The sequence below is a fragment of the Talpa europaea genome, assembly GCF_964194135.1.
Source record: "Talpa europaea genome assembly, chromosome: X".
Taxonomy (NCBI): domain Eukaryota; kingdom Metazoa; phylum Chordata; class Mammalia; order Eulipotyphla; family Talpidae; genus Talpa; species Talpa europaea.
In genome coordinates, this window is record NC_140081.1 from 26,579,291 (window position 1) to 26,598,815 (window position 19,525).

At 36.7% G+C, this 19,525-nt stretch overlaps 1 protein-coding gene across 6 annotated transcripts in view; it reads right to left on the minus strand.

The window, feature by feature from the left end:
• CASK (calcium/calmodulin dependent serine protein kinase) overlaps positions 1-19,525 on the minus strand; it is a gene marked incomplete at both ends in the record, with an annotated part of 372,322 nt that overhangs the window by 179,984 nt on the left and 172,813 nt on the right. For all 6 annotated transcript variants that reach the window (XM_084258755.1, XM_084258754.1, XM_084258752.1 and 3 more), the window contains 2 exons: positions 3,360-3,432; positions 8,622-8,699. In XM_084258755.1, coding sequence (XP_084114881.1) covers positions 3,360-3,432; positions 8,622-8,699 — 151 coding nt within the window. The remainder of the gene's footprint in view (positions 1-3,359; positions 3,433-8,621; positions 8,700-19,525) is intronic.

A 19,525-nucleotide genomic window follows, 5' to 3' on the forward strand; every position in this document is an offset into this window, starting at 1 on the left:
TCTGGCTCTGGTGAATTCTCTCACCCTCCCGCGCTTCTGACTGTACCCAGTGCATGTATAAACCAACCAACCAACCAAATAAATAAATAAAACATGCCTCTATAAAAAAAAAAAATAGACCCAAGTTCAAAGTTACCAATTAGTTAGGCATGCATATTCCATTTACCCATGCAGCATGTATAGATTTCAGGTACTGAAATACAGAAATTATCAATATTAATGTGTGTTTTGTGTCGAGTTCACTTGCCAACTGAACAATGGTATCTTTTCTGGTGGTTTCCTTACTAATTTGCAGTTTGGGAATAATCTGTCTCTTCCTTTCCTCAGCACGTTTCTTGATGCTTCATCAAAATTATTCAGCATGTGCCTTAGGAGTAATAAATTGAATAGAATCCAGCACAAAATTAATTTTCAGCTTTTGTACACACTGTTCCTTCTGCTTGAAATGTCTTCTTGTCTCTATGAAACTACTCCATGACTCAAGATCAGGCTCCAACATGACCTCCTCCATGAAGTTTCTCTCACTCTGTTTTTTAATGGTATTTCCCACTCTCTACCTTGAATAGTAATCATTTATGTTGTTTGTAAAGATGGCCACAAACAATTCTCCCATCTTTGTGCACATATGCTGTTCTTCCAATCAAAACGTGGGCTCTAAGAAGATGTGGTACATATACACAATGGAATATTACTCAGCAATCAAAAAAGATAATCACATGCAGCTTGTAGCAACATGGATGGAGCTAGAAGGGATCATGCTCAGTGAAATAAGTCAGAAAGAAAAAGAAAAATACCGGATGGTCTCACTCATAGCAGGAATATAGAAAACCTAAATAAGGGACCAGGAAAAAGACTAATCAATACAAAGTAAAAATCAAAATCAACAAGTGTGGTTAGAGACACTAAGGGGGGGGAGGGGCACGGGGATAGGAAGGATTAGGGTCAAAATAAGTGGGGGGTGCAATTGTATGGGGAATATAACTAATGAAATTGCATACATTGTGCAAAAATGAAAAATGATGTAAGAATTATATAAAATAAAATATTTAAAAAAACAAAAAAAAACCCATGGGCTCTATTTTTCCTCTTCTTAAATCAAGGCTAGTCTGTGACCTTCTGACCAACAGAATGGAGGGGACATGACACAGTGCCAATTAGGGCATAGGCTTCAAAAGACCTGATAACTTCCATTTTTGCTTGTTGGGAGCCCTGAGACACTGTCCCACTGGAGTGCAGGGCCATGTGAAGAGAGAGTGAGATGTCTTGAATAAGAGACTAGGAAAAGGATCCAGTCAGCTCCCAGCTGTTCTAGTCACCTGAGCTGAGATGCTAGAAGAGTGAGTGAAACCTTTGTAGATACTAGCTATGCTGTCTCAGCCAACAGGCTGTGAAATAGACTTGAGCAGTCTTCATCAAGTTCCGGTCAAACTTGATGAATTATGAGCAAATAAATGGTGGTGGTTGTTTGAAATTACTAAATTTTGGTGTGTTGATCCACAGCATTAATAGATACACCATCTTATTTCCCTACTGAGGCCATAATAACTTCAGGGTTCCAAGCACAATATATCTGCATGAAATAGGCACTCAAATATTTTCTGAATAAATCAATCAGAAGGTAACTGAGAAAGTAAGTCAAATACAACTACTTTGGGATTTTATTTCATTTGGATTGTCATATCAAATACTCTAGCTAATCCAAAGCTGACTATATTATTCAGAGTATTACAATAGAGTATGTTGTCAATCATTACTTATTATCTGATGTTGATATAATTACCTTTCAAGAATAGAATTCAAAATAAAATTGCCTCTTGGGTAACAGTGTTTTTTTTTTTTTTAACACAATGCCATTACATGAACTAAAAATCAGGTTTCACACATTTTAAGTTTTTAAATGGTCATTTTTGGCATTATATACATATATATATTTTAAGATTTATTTATTTATGCATACAAGAGCTGGGGTACAAGCCAGAGGTGGTGGTGGGGTGAGAGGATTCACCAGAGACAGAGTGGGGAACAGAACAGGCAGATTGACTGACGAACACTGCTGAGGGGAGCAGCGGGCAAGTCAGGAGAGGTCTGCTGCGCCATGTGGGTTGCTCCCTGGCTGGCCAGGGATCGAACTCGTGCTGCAGAGGCTGCGTATTGCTTCATAAGTGTGGTGTTTAACCCCTTCCACCACCAGGGAGGCCCTGGCTTTATATATTTTATAATGTATACAAGGAAATACATTTTACTCTGTATATATATACTTTTTAATTTTAATTAAATGCAAAAGAATAATGCTGCACACCATTATTGTTGACAATTTCCCCTTTAATCATTCTATACTTATTCTTTTTGTTTGCATAGGTGAAGAATACTTTTTGATAAAAGTGCTATGTATCCATTGGGTACTTTGGAGTTGAGTGTTGATAATAACTATTATTCTTTCCTATCACACTTAAAAAGAACAAATAAGATACTTTACAATAAGTTATAATTTATGCACACTTTGTGCACTTCTTTAATGATTTGCAGTTACTATTATTACATTCTACTAGATTGTTTTGAACTGCTCGTGCATTCCCTCAGTTTTTAGTCACAAGAATTGCAGTTTAAATTTCCCAAACATTAGAGAAAAATTAGCTAAACTTTACTTAATTTTCTTAAATGTTAAAATACATGAAAGAGCCAGGTTTTCGATAATGTCTCGAAATATTATCGAATATTAAATATTAAATAGGGAATGAGAGTACCATGTCTGTGGATGTGGCGGGTTACAGAGGGATCAGGGGCAAAATACCAGAGTGGGAATGGGGATAATGGGGCCAGAGAAAGCTCAGGAGTGCTTAGTGATTTGAGGCCTTGGAAGGGGCTGAGTGTCCCAGGAGGAGGGCCCACTGCTCTCCTTTTTTACATGCTTCCATGTTCTGCTTGACATTGTTAGGAGCCAGGGCTTGACAGTTCTCATCAACTGGATAGTGGGATCAAACAAACAGAAAGACTGACTAACAGTAATATTCATCTTATTCCTGAATATGAGGGTACAAACCATCAAACTTGTAACATCTACAGTTATGATTTCAGAGTATGTTTGAAAACCATCCATAAGGAAAACAAAATGTAGACTGTTCTATATTGCAAGATTATGAAAATATCAGTGCAGGATGAATTTTTATAATATAAACTAACTAAATTCTAATTCTTCCCCATGAATTATGACTCTCCAAATATGAAGCAGCTAAATACATTTTACTTGCTAAGTAAAATTAACTTTAAGATGATCTCTAAAGAAAAAAATTTGATTATTATCATTGTTCCAAGTCAGTTTCTCTTCACAAACATTAAAGTTAGTGATAAAAATGACTTACCTTCACATCCCTGTGAATTATGTTATTATCATGACAATAGCGTAGAGCTTCCAGTATCTGTCTCATGTAATGACTGTAGAAAAACAAAAAACCAAAAAATCTAAAACTGTAAAAAAAACCCTTTTATTTTTAAAACTTAATATATTGTGTCTCTTGTTTGTAACTCCCACTTTCATATTCACTGCCCATGGACATTTCACCATTTGAATAGATAAGATTGGTGGTATGTGAAGCCCAGTAATGAAAAAGTTGGCAAACTCTTAAGTTTATGAGATTCATGAAGAACAATGTGTTTTATATTTTCTAAGATACCTAAGTCAAAATAATTTGAGTTCATAATCAAAATAGCTCTATAAATTAAAAATTCAAGCTTAAAACATGAAAAAGCCCACCAATTTTCCAACACTCAGTTAATTCTACTGAGTTATACTGGATTGCTATAAAGTGAACAACGCTCAGCTCTACAGTAAGGATTCCGACTAAAAGGGTGGGAGTCTTCTATGTGCCAGCAGAGGCTGGCACTTTGCCTTATTTCCATTTAGCTATAAGGATAAACAAGAGGGCAGAACTGCCTATGCCTACAGTTTCTTTTTGTAGCATAGTCTAGCTTAGTTGCATGAACAAAGCAGAGTTCTTCCTTAACTCCTCATGGGGCTAGCAGGTGTCAGCTGACGCTCCCTACCCAGTCCAGGTGAAGAAAAAGAAGAGTTAGCATTGCAAAGGACAGACCTCAAAAAGTTATAACAGGGTGAACTAGCAACAGAGTAAGACAAAAGTGGTTTATTCTGTGTTACTTCAGAACTTGTTTTGACTTCTCTCTCTTAATTCTTCTGTAATTGTACTATTTCTCTTTTTCATCTTCTCTTCCTATGCATTTTACTCCTTTTATATTTTGCTTCTTTCTTATTACCCCTTCCTTTCTCACTTTTCCTTTTTTCGCCCCAGCCAGCCATGACATAGAAATGCAATATAAAACATTATTTATTGTGTCCTATGTATTGAGTTGTTTTATCTTTCCAGAGCTTATATTCCTCACACTTTAAACTAAAAATTAAATAATTTACTAGTACTTACAAATGACCTTGTGCATGTGCTTGTGACTCAAGATAAAAAAAAAATTCCCCACTTCTGCTTTACAATGAAGACATTTCCGTGGTGTGGTATCATACATTTGAAGAGGTGTGAAGTTGTACCCCTAAAACCTATAGTGTTGTAAACCAATGTTACCTCAGTAACCAAAAAAATAAATAAACTAGAGAAATAACATCGCCCATTAATTTAAAAAATTAAAAAATAAAAGACATTTCCATTAAATTTCTTCCTTGGTAAGCTATTATCTAATCATACATGCATGAATGTTCCTCTCATTATAATATGCATTATTTCATGTATTATAGTTGATCAGAAATTTCCATTTCCTAAAAGAAAGGTAGGGAAGAACAAACCATCCAAGCCAGACTTTGTTCCTGTGTTATTATTGTCTCTTCACAATTGGTCTCGGAAACAGAGAGGGGGTTCATGCAGTCCCTAGCTCTGATCAACTTCTCTTACTTTGCAAATACACACACTGGGGCTGTGGTCATATACATTGCCTGGGTCAGTTACCCTGTAATTAAATTTCTGTTAACATTAGGGTTTTTAACTTGGTGTTGTGGTCCTTTCCTGGTTCGGATCAGACTTGGGAGGACAATGAACCCCCCCGAAATAGCAGAGACAACAGATGTGAAAGTGTTTTTTGTAAACTCTAAACCATGCTATAAACATGCTTAACCAAGGTTAAGCCATTGTTATGATTAAATTTAATCAAATGTTTATGAAGAGCCTATTTGTGCATCTAGATGTGAACATGGAAATAGTGGGAAAGTTTAAATCAGGAAATGAGGATAGAGCTTGTATTTAGAATATGGACTACACTAGATATGTAGTACTAAGATAAACACAGAAATTAACTTTATCCTACAGAAAATCCAACCCCAAAAGTCTCATTAGAAGGAAAAAAACCTCACAAATGAACACTTCAAAATCTGAATGTCAGAGTATTTACTCATTCTGTCCAAATACACATACATATCAGAATCTCTTGGGTATGTATGGGGGAGGGTAGAATTTTTTTCTGCTTTCTTAGCCATAACCCTGGGAAGCTATGCATATGAATGGTGCACAAGCAAAATAAAGAGAGAACCAAAATCTACCCACATGTTCTAGAGAGGTGATGACTAAACTTTAATCAAAAAGTTTTATTTTCTGAGCATCATGGTGACATATGCTTTTAGAGGAACTTAGCAAAATATGTTTGTCTCCATCTTCCCTAAGGATCAAGAATGATAACTTGGGCCTCCCCTGGTGGCAGAGCGGTTGAGCGCTGGGCTGCGAGGCTGCCTGCAGCCTCTGCAGCGCCGGTTCATTCCCCGGAAGCTGGTGAGGGTCCCACCAAAAAAAAAAAAAAAAAAGAATAATAACTCCATGCAAGGAAAGAGCTGGTTAGAAATCCATTCACTTCCTTTGGAAGGAGGCATTTTGGGGGTGGTGGAAGTAAAGAAGGGAGATGACTCAGTCTACTTTCTTTGTCAACTTTGGGTAAGGAGACTAGAGCTCTTTGCTAGGCAGAAGAGAACTTACTTCTGGAATGCCCTTAACAGAATGTCTCTGGCTAAGGATTAGATATGATAAAACGAACCCAGGATCTTTGAGACACAGATGACTTACTGGAGTGTGTATAAAATTGAGGTATTTCATAATTGGAAGGCTCCCCCTCTGCATGAGGAATCTTACAGACCCCTAGAGACTTCATCTATTCTGGGTGAGTGGGGCATTTCTGATGCCAGAAGTATTAACAGCAGGAGCTGCTCTTGGTGGTCCAGACCTTTACCTGCTTCAGTTGAGAATTTTGGTGCCTGTACCCCTTAAAATTATTTAGTAAAGCTTGGTACTAATAAGAAGATATTCCTGATTTGTGAGTTTAATTTGATAATCTGATGCTGTATGTTAGCTCACTCCACAACTCACCAACCCTGAAAGAACAGAGGTAATCACTAATTGGGTTGTACTAAGGACTGAATGCAGTTTATTTTATGCCATGCTTGCTGGTTCTCTTGAAGCACAGGCAGATGGAAAAAAAATTATCAATTTGATTACCTGGTATCTCAAAGTTTTCTTGCACTAGAATACTAATGCAAGCTAAATTTCCTAACAATGTAACACACAATTAGAGAAGAAGGAAGGTTAGAAGTCATCAGAATTTACATGTCTTGTGAATGCTGACTGATCCTCTACAACAGGGAACCCACCCAATAATACTTGTTGCCCCCTACTTTTGTCATTTTTAGGGAGAGTCTTTGATAAATTGTACCCAACCTACCTTTTTACAGCGTCACTACTGGTCCCAGTGTTACTCTTTTCTGATCAATTCTAAAAAGTCTCTTTCATAAAAATCAACATCTTAAGAGCATACGTAGGTGGATTTTAAAATCACAAACTTTCAACTTGATGCATAACTACCTTTTCTATAAATCTCAAGATTGTGAGAGACCCCAAGTCATTTCGCTGCCTGACAGCACCTCCACACATCCTAACAACCAGCTTTGTGGTAGAGACAGGCTCAAAGTTAAAGAAAGGCAAACTGATGACTGGGGAACACAGTAAAAGTGGTATGGGTTTGACATCAACCCTGACAGCACATATGCCAGGTTATTGTAGTTCAAAAAGGAAAAAAAAGTCATCTTCCTCAACAGAGCTTCATTATTATATAAAATTAACATTTCAGAATTTTTAGTTTTCCCTATTTGATGCTTCTGTTGAAAGATATCAACATGGGAAAGTACAAAAAGGCAAACTGCATCAAATTCCTGAAGGAATAAATATAAACAATGACATGCAAGAGTGTGACAATTTCATTTAGTTGGATAAAGTAGCTTAACCACTATGTCTTAAGAAAAATCAAGTTAACATCGACCATTTTTGGTATTAAAGATTGCTTCTTAATTTTGAAGCACTATAAAGAATGAAAACTTAAAATTATGATAAGAACTCAAAACAATAGAAAACTGGATTAAAAAACCTCCAAGGGGTGCGGAGGACCTCTAAGAATATGCTTCAGCGAGCATGATGCAAAGAAAAAGAAGGTATTTAGCCTCAGTTCTACCATGAATACACCAGGAGTTTAAAGATATCATTAATAAATACAGACTTTTATTTGCTGCTTCTCTCTAGTCTCGGTAGTAGAGAAAGGCAGCTACCTCCAATTGAGCATATTCTTTATTTTGTGTGATAGGCATGGCTGCTCCATCTCCTGAGACTGGGGCCCTTGCTCCTCAGCCAGGGGAGGCAGGAGAATGAATTTGAAGAAAATTAAGTCACTCTGAGTTCAAAGTTGTATTTGGTGGTCTCTGAACTGTTTCCAGAACATCTATTTATTTATGATGCTATTGATATAATTGTAAAAAGAATGTTAAGAGGAAGTTACAGTCATTTCATGGTAACTTTCTCAAATGGTACAAAATTTTAATAAATCCAAAATAGGTTCGTGGGTTTGAACCCTCCAACATATTGTAGTTGGTGACTGAGATGTTGTACCCCATGTATTAAAAAGGTGACCCACTGGAATAGATATTTATGACATGACTGAATGCCACTGAGGCAGAAAACTGTACTGCTGTGTATATATATAAGCAGGTCGCCTGGTGCATGGCTCCTGTGATTTCTCATATTTACTTCTTATTTTGAGCTGTTAAGTTTTTTAGAACTCCTCCACCTAGAACAATGGCCACTATTTGTTTGGGAGATCACACACTGGCCTGAAGCAAATACATTCAGCAGAAAAACGGCTTTTATTTCTGTTCCTTCTATTGTTCTATGTTTTTCCTCAGAATAACTGGTCACACAGCAATTTGCTATCACGGAAAGGCAAACTGAAGAACTAATGAGGCACATCTGCCAAAAAATGAAAATCAAGCACAAACAAGACCCTCAAATTTTAATTCCACATGGTCCCTGAGCTACCAAATCTCTTAGTATAAGAGTCAGCAGAGATGGGAAAGATAGCAGGACTGTTGTTAAACTGAAAACCCATATTCACAGATAAATCCATGGCTTAGTATTTTGCATTTCCAGTCACTGTCTGGCTCTAGGAATGCTCACTACCCCATGTGGGCCCCTTGTGGGGAAGAGCAGCAGTGCGCTCATCATCAAGAGCAGGCGCTTCTGTGATTTCTCTGTCATCTCCTTATTTTATTTCCACTTGACCTGTGGGAATTAGATACATACCTGGCTACAGCTTCACTGTATACAAAACCAGCGTCAGCTCTCTTTACAATTTCAAAGCACAGATCTGCTCCATCCATACTGTAGAGAAATGTGAAAAAGAGTATGAAAAAAATTTCAGAAAGGAAAGTTATAAGTGAATACATTATAAGTAAGTTGATTTACAGCTAATTATTATAATAAATTATCTTCTTTCTTTCAATGAATTTTAAAGGACATCCTATCTTAACACTGAAAATCTGTAGCATCAAATAACACAAGGCATAGAAAATTTTCTTTAGGTTAAAAAAAAGGAAAAATTTTCTTTAGGTTATCACAAGAAATCTCAGAGAAGAGCAATTCCTGGGATTGTGGGTATATTTTTAAGTGAAATTCCAAAATTATCTACATCTAGTCATGCAATGTAATATAACAAGAATTCTAAAACATTTAGCTACAGTTATCACCACTAAATGAGATTCAAGTTCTATCTGTGGCTCATCCATAATTTATTTTTGTTTACACTTCCATTACCAAAATTAATTCCCAACAAACATTCTAACAAATTGATGTGTTGGTGATACAGTATCACTCTCTAGTCCCAAAACTCATGCTGATTCTCTATTTCCCTCCAGATCAGTAAAACTTCTTGTTATCTAGCTATTGTGTTCAAGTATACATCACTTTTTAGACAATTAGCCTAAGTACCACTCCCTGAATGTACCATTTTCTTTCTCTCTCTCTTTATTCTATTCCAAAACAAACTTCCCCAGGAAGCCCCCTGAATGACTACCAGCCACAGTAAGACCTTTTGCTTAAATTTTATAACAACCTTACATAGCTCACATCATACCATTTAGCTTATATACGTATAAGCATGTGTGTATGTGTAAATATATATACACATTTATGCATACATCTATCTATATAGATGTATTATATACATGCAACTTTTACCAGATCATTATATATATTAATGGAACTACTCAAATAATAATAGCTAACATTTTCATAATACTTTAAGGCTTATAAAATGTTTCCAAATCCAGTACTTCATTCATTCATTCATTCATCCATTCATTCATTCAGTAGCTTAATCTCCAATATACCTGCTGCAGGTATTATGCTGAGGAAACAGAAACGTCTAGAAGGAAAACAAAAAGAACTAACATTCTATTCATCAAATATCATGAAAAACATTTCTCCCTTCATTTTTTAAAATTTTTTTAGAGATTTATTTATTTATGCATACATGAAAGGGTTTACAGGACAGAGGTGTGTGTGTGGGGGTGCTTGAGAGGATTCACCAGAGACAGAGTAGGGAACAGAACAGGCAGACTGACTGAAATACACTGCTGAGGGGAGCAGCGGGCAAGTCAGAAGAGGTCTGCTGCGCCATGTGGGTTTGCTCCCTGGCCTGGGATCGAACTCATGCTGCAGTGGCTCGGTTAGCTTCATAGGTTGTATCTTAACCCCTTGCGCCACCAGGGAGCCCTCCCTTCATTTTTACTATCACTCTGTGAGGTCAGAATCATTCTATTCTCAAATAACTTGCCTGAATATGTAAGTATGTGACAGACCAGGATTCAAGGGCTTATTGATTTCAGCGTTCTTCCCATTCACTGGAGCTACAGACATCTTCAAGTCCAGCAGTACAATACACAAGTACAAACACTCCCAATTATTTGCAGGTTTATTCTTTTCCACTGACCTGACTATTCTTGTCATCATTATTACTTTCCACCCACATTTCCTTCTGAATTTTTTTCCCCCAGTGGGACTTTAAAATCATTTTGTCACTCTGAAAATATTTATATTTTGATTGAGAAGGTATTATATTTATACATTAACTTCTAAAAAGTAACATTTTCCTAATATTCTCATCTTAAAGAGTTTGTTTGGTATTACATCTATTAGTTGTAGTTTTAAGGTGTTTTTTCATATTGGTTCCAAATACTGATTACTGGATTGTCCCCTGGGCATTATATATTTTTAGTTGCTATTACAAATGGGATCTTTTAGCCTTTATACATATTTTTAATACAATGGCTCATAACCAGGGGTACCAAACAAAGTCATCTACACAAGTTTTTTAATATGTGGGCATGTTCTTTGAGAGGTTATTCTAGAAGAAAGTCAAAAATATGAAAATAATTATTATTAAAATTATTTGATTAGTTTTTGTAACACTAATTGGTATTAAATGAAACAACACACTAATTTTAAGTTTCATCAGCTACAGAAACAAAACCAAAAAACCTTTTATGTAAATTTCATCACAGAAATTTAAAATGTATATATTCATAAGGCATACATACACTCCTGACATAGCCTTGAAAAAATTTGTTTTTTCAAGTCTTTGATAAACTTTATTTGATAACATAATTTCTTAAAAAATTATAAGGCTTTTTAAAATTACTTTTCTCTTTGGCTTCCCATTTTAAGGCATTTCTGGGACTGCCAAGAACCTTTAAAAGGAAATCTTAATCTCCCCAGTTGGCTCCATTCCAAGGAGTGAAATGAGAGGGAGATTGAGATGAAAGCCTGCTTTGGAAGACTATATGGAATCCATTCATACTATGAGCTGAGAAAAACTTATAGGAGTTTTACTCTGAATTGTGAAAAGTAGTGGGATTATGAATGATTTTAGCTGTCCCTTCCTTGTGTGTATCTGAATTTAAAAAATTTTACAATGAGCATGCAACACTTACATAATAAAACAATTATCTAAAAACAAATGCAGCAAACAAAATAGTTCACGTGTTTAAGAGGCACAAGGCTGACTATATGTTGAAGGGATCAGAATACGCTACTCTACAATATGCCACTTTGACATAGGATTACTTTGAACTGAAGGCAACTGAAAAATAGCAGACACAGGAACAAGTCCTTGCTCTCCTCTGTTCTGCCCAAAAACAGGTATAAATTTCCATTTGTAAAGGTAGTCTCTCCAGTACCAGAAAGAGAATTACTTTTATCTGCATAACAAACCTTGGGAAACAACCCATTATTACATACATTTCCTGGTCACTTTCCCACAACTTACTGCCAATGCCAGAAGTTCAAACATCCCCCTTATTTTATCCAGTTGCCTCTTCACACTTTATCACTCTTTATTAAAATGGTACAGCCCCATGTCTAACCAGCCCTTAGTGCTTTTCAAGCTCTACTCCCACCATATGCAGATGAAATAAATATCTCCTTCTGTTAATCTGTCCTTTGTCAGTTTAATTTGCAGGTGGCAGCCAATGAACCTAAGAGGGCAGAGGAAAGGTTTCTTTCCTCTTCTATGGTGGATCCTCTGTAAAAGCAGATAAAAAGAGGGCTTGTAGGAGACTAGTGCCTGATGATATAAAGAAGTGCTTCTCAAACTAACTAGTGAAGGACCAGATTTCCCTGCCTCAGTATATAGTGGATCAATACTTCAATACCTCAAGCTCTTCACTCTTCCCTACTTCCTCTCTGATAACCACCCCTTTTTGTTGTCAGAGTAAAAGCTTTTTTTTTTTAAACCAATACTTTTCAAAATCAAGTGCTATTATTTCACAGTAAAGTCAAAATGCAACAACAGTTTCTAAATGTTTACTTTCAATTTCTGTATTTATTATGTACTGGTAACAATAGGAAGATTCGAACTCATTTCAAAACTGTTCTTTGAGGGCCTCCCCGGTGGCGCAGCGGTTGAGCACTGGGTTGTGAAGCTGCCCGCAGCCTCTGCAATGCCAGTTCGATCCCCGGCTGCTCCCCGGCCACTGGAGGAGGGTCCCACATGGCGCGCAGAACTCTCCTGCCACCCGCTGCTCCCCTCAGCAGTGTACTTGGGTCCTTCTGCCTGCTCTGTTCCCCGCTCTGGCTCTGGTGAATTCTCTCACCCTCCCGCGCTTCTGACTGTGCCCAGTGCTTGTATAAATAAATAAATAAATCTTTAAAAAAAAAAATTAAAAAAAAAAAAAAAAAAAAAAAACAAAACTGTTCTTTGAGGAACAATGTGAAGAACTGCTGGAGACCCGCTCCAGCTAGAAGTTGTATCAGGGGTCTCAGAGAGGAGAGGACGGCGTCGGCCAAGTTTTCTCTTGAAGGACTGAGGGGCAGTGGAGCGAGGGAGAAGTGAGGTAGACACAGACACCTTATTTCGTGCAAGTATCTCCTGTTGAGGGTCTCAGCAGGTCTTTATTTTATACCTTAAGGCGAGCGGTGGGATTACATCAGAGTAAGCATTGAAGCAGAACAGAGACAATCAATACATATTTTCTCATGATCATGTGAAGACCCCCTTGGCCTTACACCTGTTGGCCATTTCTTTGGTAACCTAAGAACAATTAATTTCCTAGGTATAGCTCATTTACTGGCATGATCAATCATACAAGACAGCACAACATTTGGCAACAATTAAACTTTCCCAATTACAAACGTGGGTGTAGAATTCCTATTCTATATTCAATTACTAAAATCAATCTATTTCCTAGCACTCAATTATTTTGGTTAATATATTAATTACTTCAAGGTGGTCTAAAACAGTTCATGAAATCTACGTAAGTTCTACTGAAGTCTAACTCTTAACTAGAAATTCCTAACCTCCACACGGCCTGCGAACCATTGACCTCATACACCAGGGAAAGTATTGTTGCCACAAACAGGAACCCCCCAGGTTAGGCTATGTTTTCCAAGCACAGCTGGTTCAGGGCAGCTTGTTCTCCACAGTTCTCAGGGCCGAAACATTTCTTTCCTAACTATACCTTTAACAATTTTTTACTTCTTTTGTGATAGTTCATGCGTAAGAACAACAAGCCAATTGTCACCTGGGTCCGAATTAGGTTTTCACAGGCCAATTTATAACTAACTTACTTCAGCATTAACCAAGAACAAAAAGGAGAGCATTAGCAGGCGTTGCCATGGAGACTCCCTAGTTCAGATCTTCTTTGGGAAGTGCAAAAACTTCCTTTTTCTGGGAAGTAAAACTTTCCCTCTTCCGGGGAGAGCACAGGAACTCCCCGCTTCTCGGGAGTCTCCCCCAATGCCCGGACCTTGTCAAGAGACAGCATGGGAGGCACGGCCTGACGCAAAGAACAGACCAAATCTGGGGTTCTCTTGCTAGTATTTCCTCTGAAGGGGACAACTACAAAAATTGGGTGAAGTTATATATTTTTTAAAGCTTTAAAGAGTTAACAGTATAATGAATGAAAAACTACTTAGTGAGATCAGGGAAAAGATCAGGGAAAAGAACTCTAGAGAAGTGGGAAGGGGCAATCAGATGAAGGCAGGAGTCCAACTGCTTTGGCACTTGGGTGGTCCAAAAGAAGATACAGAACTATTCTTTTGGTAGACCTGAGAAGAGGCCACCAAAGATTAAGACCTTAATGAAACACCATTTGTTCTGGACTGGGGTTATAAAGAGCTACATTTTGAAAATAGGGGCACAGAATATATTCTGGTATGTCTTATTAACAGCATAGAAAAACCCCAGTGTTATCCATGGGGATAAAAGATGAGCCTAAATACTTCAGCAAGAAACAAGAATTATAAAAGGAGATACTTATAGATTTGAAAAAACAGCAAATAGAATTTCAGAACTGAAAAATACAGAATACCAAAATTTAGAATTTAAGATTAGACTGCTGAAAGGAATATTAGTAAACTAGAAAATATATCAGATTTAAACATGGATAGGCAAAACATGAAAAATATAAAGGTGAAGATAAGAAATGAGACAGATTGGTGTATATTTTATTGAAGTTCCAAAAGTGAAAAGAAAACGGAACATTAGTAAGACTGAAAGCTGGCTTCTAAATAGCAACAGTGGAAGCCAAAAGCCAGTGGAAAGGTATATTAAATTGAAATAATGGTCAAAGTGTTATCGTTTGACTGAGAGGTGCCAAGGGCCCCCAAAATTTGCATGCTGCAAAGGTTGTGCATGAAGACAGGTTCTGAGTGTAAAAGAATTTTGATGGACTTGGTGTACACAGAGAGAGAAGAAAGGTCCCCAACCAAACACCCAAAATTATCCATTCCCTTGTGGTAAATGCCCAGCCAAACAGGGTTGGTGGTAAATCCCCAGCCAAACAGGGCTGCTAAACTCTGAAAGCTTGCCACAAATCTAAGGCACCTTCTGGTAGGGAATCACAGGAAGGGGATGAGAAGGACCATGCAAGTCTGGGATAAAGGAGCAAAATATCAAAGTACAAATCAAGGTAATGGTCGCCACTGTCAGCCTCCCCAAAGTATCCCTCCTCTACATGTCTCTTTCAAGTGTCTCTACACGTCTCTTCTTCATTTGTTTCCATCCCAGAAGTACTAGGATGAAAGTCTAGGTGTAGGAACCAGAGATCTTTTCTTTCTTCTCAGAGCCCACCTGTCTTCCAGGTTGCTGAGCTTCATCTGGTAGCTCAGCTCTGCCCAAAATTAAGTGGGGTGTGGAACATAGCACCTTCCCCTAGTATGGAGAAGTCCTGTAACAAAACTAAAATTCTTGTCTTACCAAGTAAGCCCTTAGAAGCGAAGGCAAAAATATTCTTTCAGATAAATAAAACATCAAGAGAATTTGCACTTAACATGCTTTTGCTTAAAGGAAATAGAAAAGAGTATTTCTCAAGTAGAAGAAAAATGAAGTCAAAGAAAACTCAGAGATGTAGCAAGACGTGAAAACCATAAAATGTGGTAAATATGAAGATGAATCTAAATGAACAATGATTATATATAAAACAACTATTTTCTCACTCTCTGAGAATCATAAAACAATAGTCTCTGAGAGAGGGAGATTGCTTTTAAATACAAATACTTGACAACAATAATACATAATTCAGGAAGTATGCTGTGATTTCTATGACAACCACTAAGTTTTCACAGAAGTTATCTAACTTTTTGATGTCAGGGCCCTTTTCTATACTATTGAGAACCCCAGTAGAATGGTGCTTCTGTGGGTTTTATCTATCAATATTTACTGTATTGAAAATTAAAATCTAGAGGTATAAAATGATTTATTTTTAAAATAGCAAAAAATCCTATTACATGCTAGCAGAAATGTTTTTTTTCATGAAAATAGGTATATATTCTAAAACATAATAAATTCAGTGAGAAGAGCATGACATCATGTGTTTTCTTTTTGTATTGAAGTACCATTGTTTTAGAGTTGTAAGTATTTTGGAAGTATAGGATCCCCCCCTTCAGGTGTAGTTACCTTAGTGCACCCACCACCAAAGCATCTGTAGGCCTTTACCTTGGACGGACACACACACACACACACACACACACACACACACACACACCCCTCTATCAGAGTTGGAGAATCCTTTTTTTGGATCAGGTAGTCATCTTCTGTTGTTAGAAAAATACAACTTTTCTGAAAGCCAATTTTATACCACTTGAGAAAAGCTTTACATATCAAAATTTGTGCTGAATTAAGGTATTATATTTCAAGATTGTTTTACATTTTGCAAATCTCTTTCATTTCTGATTTAATAGAAAACAGCCAGATTCTCATATCTGTGTTTCCACATTCAATTTGTTACAGTATTTTATTTGGTTGAAGTAAATCTGGCCTCACATAGATATATAAAGGAAGGGGGAGGTATATATATATATATATATTTAAAGATTTATTCATTTATACAAGCACTGGGTACAGTCAGAAGCGCGGGAAGGCGAGAGAATTCACCAGAACCAGAGTAGGGAGCAGAGCAGGCAGAAGGCCACCTCCGGTGGCTGGGGAGCAGCCGGGGATTGAACCGGCGCAGCCTCGCAACCCAGCGCCCAACCGCCGCGCCACAGGGGAGGCCTGGAGGAGGTATATTTTTAATAACCCTTGTAGATATTTGTGAATATTCTCCTTTGATCCTACACTAAGACTCAAAAAAAGTTTCTTAAAAATGAGTTGCAATGTAGAATCTGAAACCCCATATCAATCAACTTTTTATATTGTAACATTACAATCCATTGTCTTTTCTTGTTCTTTGAATAGATCTTTTACCTGTGTGACTTTGTGTTACCTGTGCACACATTAGTCATATGAAAAATATTAGTTTATGGAGTTACACAGATTTTCCAAATACTGACACATTTGATTACATAATATAAAAAAAAATCACATCTACTAATACTGTTGCTGATTACATTAGAAACATCTTGTAAGTTTTTGGAAGCTGTCAGGCTGATGGTGGCAGATATAAGTTTTCCAAAATTCTAATTTTCACCTGAAAATTTGAATTTCATCACTGGTGACAATTACTGTGAGTTGTTTCCCTTCAAGCAGCAGGCTCACTTCATTCATTTTAGATTAAATGTCTGCCACATACTCAAGTTTTAGTAACCATGATTTGTCTGTTATTCTTTCAAGTAAAAATGATGTTATGTACACACAAAATAATAGCTCAGCTAACAACTCAAGAAATCACAAAGTACTTTTCTGAGATCCAATAAAATTTAAAGGACTATGAGCACTGAGAGTATGTTTTTCCTAATCACATTATAGTTATGGTAGAAATAAATCAACAAAATAACTAGTAAATCCATAAATGCTTGGAAATTGAGGAATGTATGCTAAATAACCTATTGAATGAAAGAAGTCATGTTGAAAAATAGATATTTCTAACAATGATAATGAAAATAGTACATACCCAAACTTGTGCGGAATTAAAGTATTATATTTCAAGATTGGGGGATTGCCATTATACCAGCAAATATGGAAATGGTTGAAAGGAGGAGTTGAGACATGGTCCAATCTCCCAGTATGAGAAGTTGGTCACACGCGCGCATACACACACACACACACACACACACACACACACACACACCCTCTGTCAGGGTTGGAGAGACTTTTTTTGGATCAGGTAATCATCTTATGTTGATGGAAAAATACAACTTTTCTAAAGGCCAGTTTTGAACTACTTGATAAAAGCCTTATATATGTGCATGTCTTCTGTACCAGTAATTTTACCCCAAGGGAAATAATTAGGAACATTTCTCAAGTTTTAATGACAAGAGTTTATAATAGCTGTAACAGGGAGAATTTGGAAATAATTTAAATGCTCAACAATAGGAAAGTGATTAAATAAATTGTGATAAATACAGGGTAGAATATTGTGCTGCTATTGAAATGATGCTATAAAAATACACTTATTGATACAGAGAGATGTTCATGACATGAAGATATATAAACACATATGCATATATATGTGCATGTAGATGTATTGAGTTGTTTTTGGATATTATAACAGGGTGGAAAGGGGTGGGAGGTAGAACTATGTTTGGAATTTTTTCCTTCTTTTAATTTTACTATGAAAAAAATGAACAGGTAGTACACTTTTGTCATAATAAAAGCAGTTCTAAATGTTAAGAAAATAAAATACAGAATCCAATTAAAATGATATTTTACAAAGTAGTTTGCATCCATAAATTTTGTTTTAAAACTTTATTAGAAAGTTAACAGAAATATTACAAATACTGATGTAAATTATTAGAAAATAAGAAAAGCTAAAAGTCAGTAATATTCCACCTGAAGAATTTTTTTTTTTTTTTGTGGGACCCTTGCCTGTGGCCGGGGATAGAACTGGCGCTGCAGAGGCTGCGGGCGGCCTCGCAACCCAGCGCTCAACCGCGCTGTGTCACCAGGGCAGGCCCTCCACCTGAAGAATTTTTAAAAAAAGGATTTTAAAACAGCAAATTAAATCCAATGAAAGTAGAAGGAAATAATAATGAGCAGAAATTAAAGAAGTAAAAAACAAATATATGCAACAGAACAAAAGCAAAATAAGTTTTTTTTGAAAAGATTAATAAAACTAAACTAGAAATCCCCAATGTTCATAAAATGAGCAATATATTTTTATTATACAAATCTCAGAACAAATTAGAAAATGAGATATTTAAAACTAAATCATAAAAAAATCAAAACTTAAAACGCAGACAAAGCAATACTTAGAGGGAAATTGACTACTATAAATGCATATATTAGAAAAGAAGAAAGGCTGAAAATTTCTGAACTACATATTCATCTCCATAAGTTATATAAAGATCATCAAATTAAATTTAAATGAGAAGGAAATAAGAGAAATTAATGAAATGGAAAACAAGAAGCTATTAGAGGGATTAACAAAGCTAAAAGTTGTTTTCTGTGAAATGATGAATCTGGCAAGATTAATTAAAAAAAGAAGGAAGATACAGATAGCAGCCAATATTCAGAATGAGAAAGGATATTTCATATTTTGCAGATTTTAAAGATATTGAAACTTTATGCCACAAATTTGAAAATTTATATGAAGTGAATAAATTTCCAGAAATATAAAAGTCATCAAAATGACCATCAAAAAATTAGAAAACCTGAATAATTCTTTACTGATTAAGGGAACTGAATTAGTAATTAAAAATCTCTGGCATGAAAAGCCTAGGCCTAGATGATCTTTCTGACTTCTGAATATTTTACGGAGAAAAAAAAAGAATAAAAAGCAGGTACAGTCTCTAATTCATTTTTTTAAACCAGCTTAACCTAGGTCCTTGTGGAACCAAGCTTAGCCGAGGTTTCGCCATTTTGTATATCCTCCACCTTGCTATGTTAGTCCTTGTCCAGCTGCATTCCGGAGATAGTTTCAGCAGTCACAACCCTCACTCCACTTGGTGACGAAAAAGCAGACCACCCCAGCCGCCAATGAGGGCAGTCCTATCCATAAATGGGACAGCATCTCTAACCGTCCAATCAGTTTGAAACTGTAACCGCGCGCGCCAAAATGCCTTTGTAGTAGCCAGTGAGTAATTGCCAGCTTCTTTCAAAGTTCGCGCCACTCGCGACCCTATAGGATACCCCTGCTTCCTCTGTTCGAGGCTCTCGACCTCTGCCATTGCATCAGTGCATGTCGAGGGCCCGGTCTCGAGCCCGTAATAAACTCCCTTTTGCATTTGCATCAGCTGTCTTTGGATTCTTGGAGGCTATGCTCGCCGAGTCT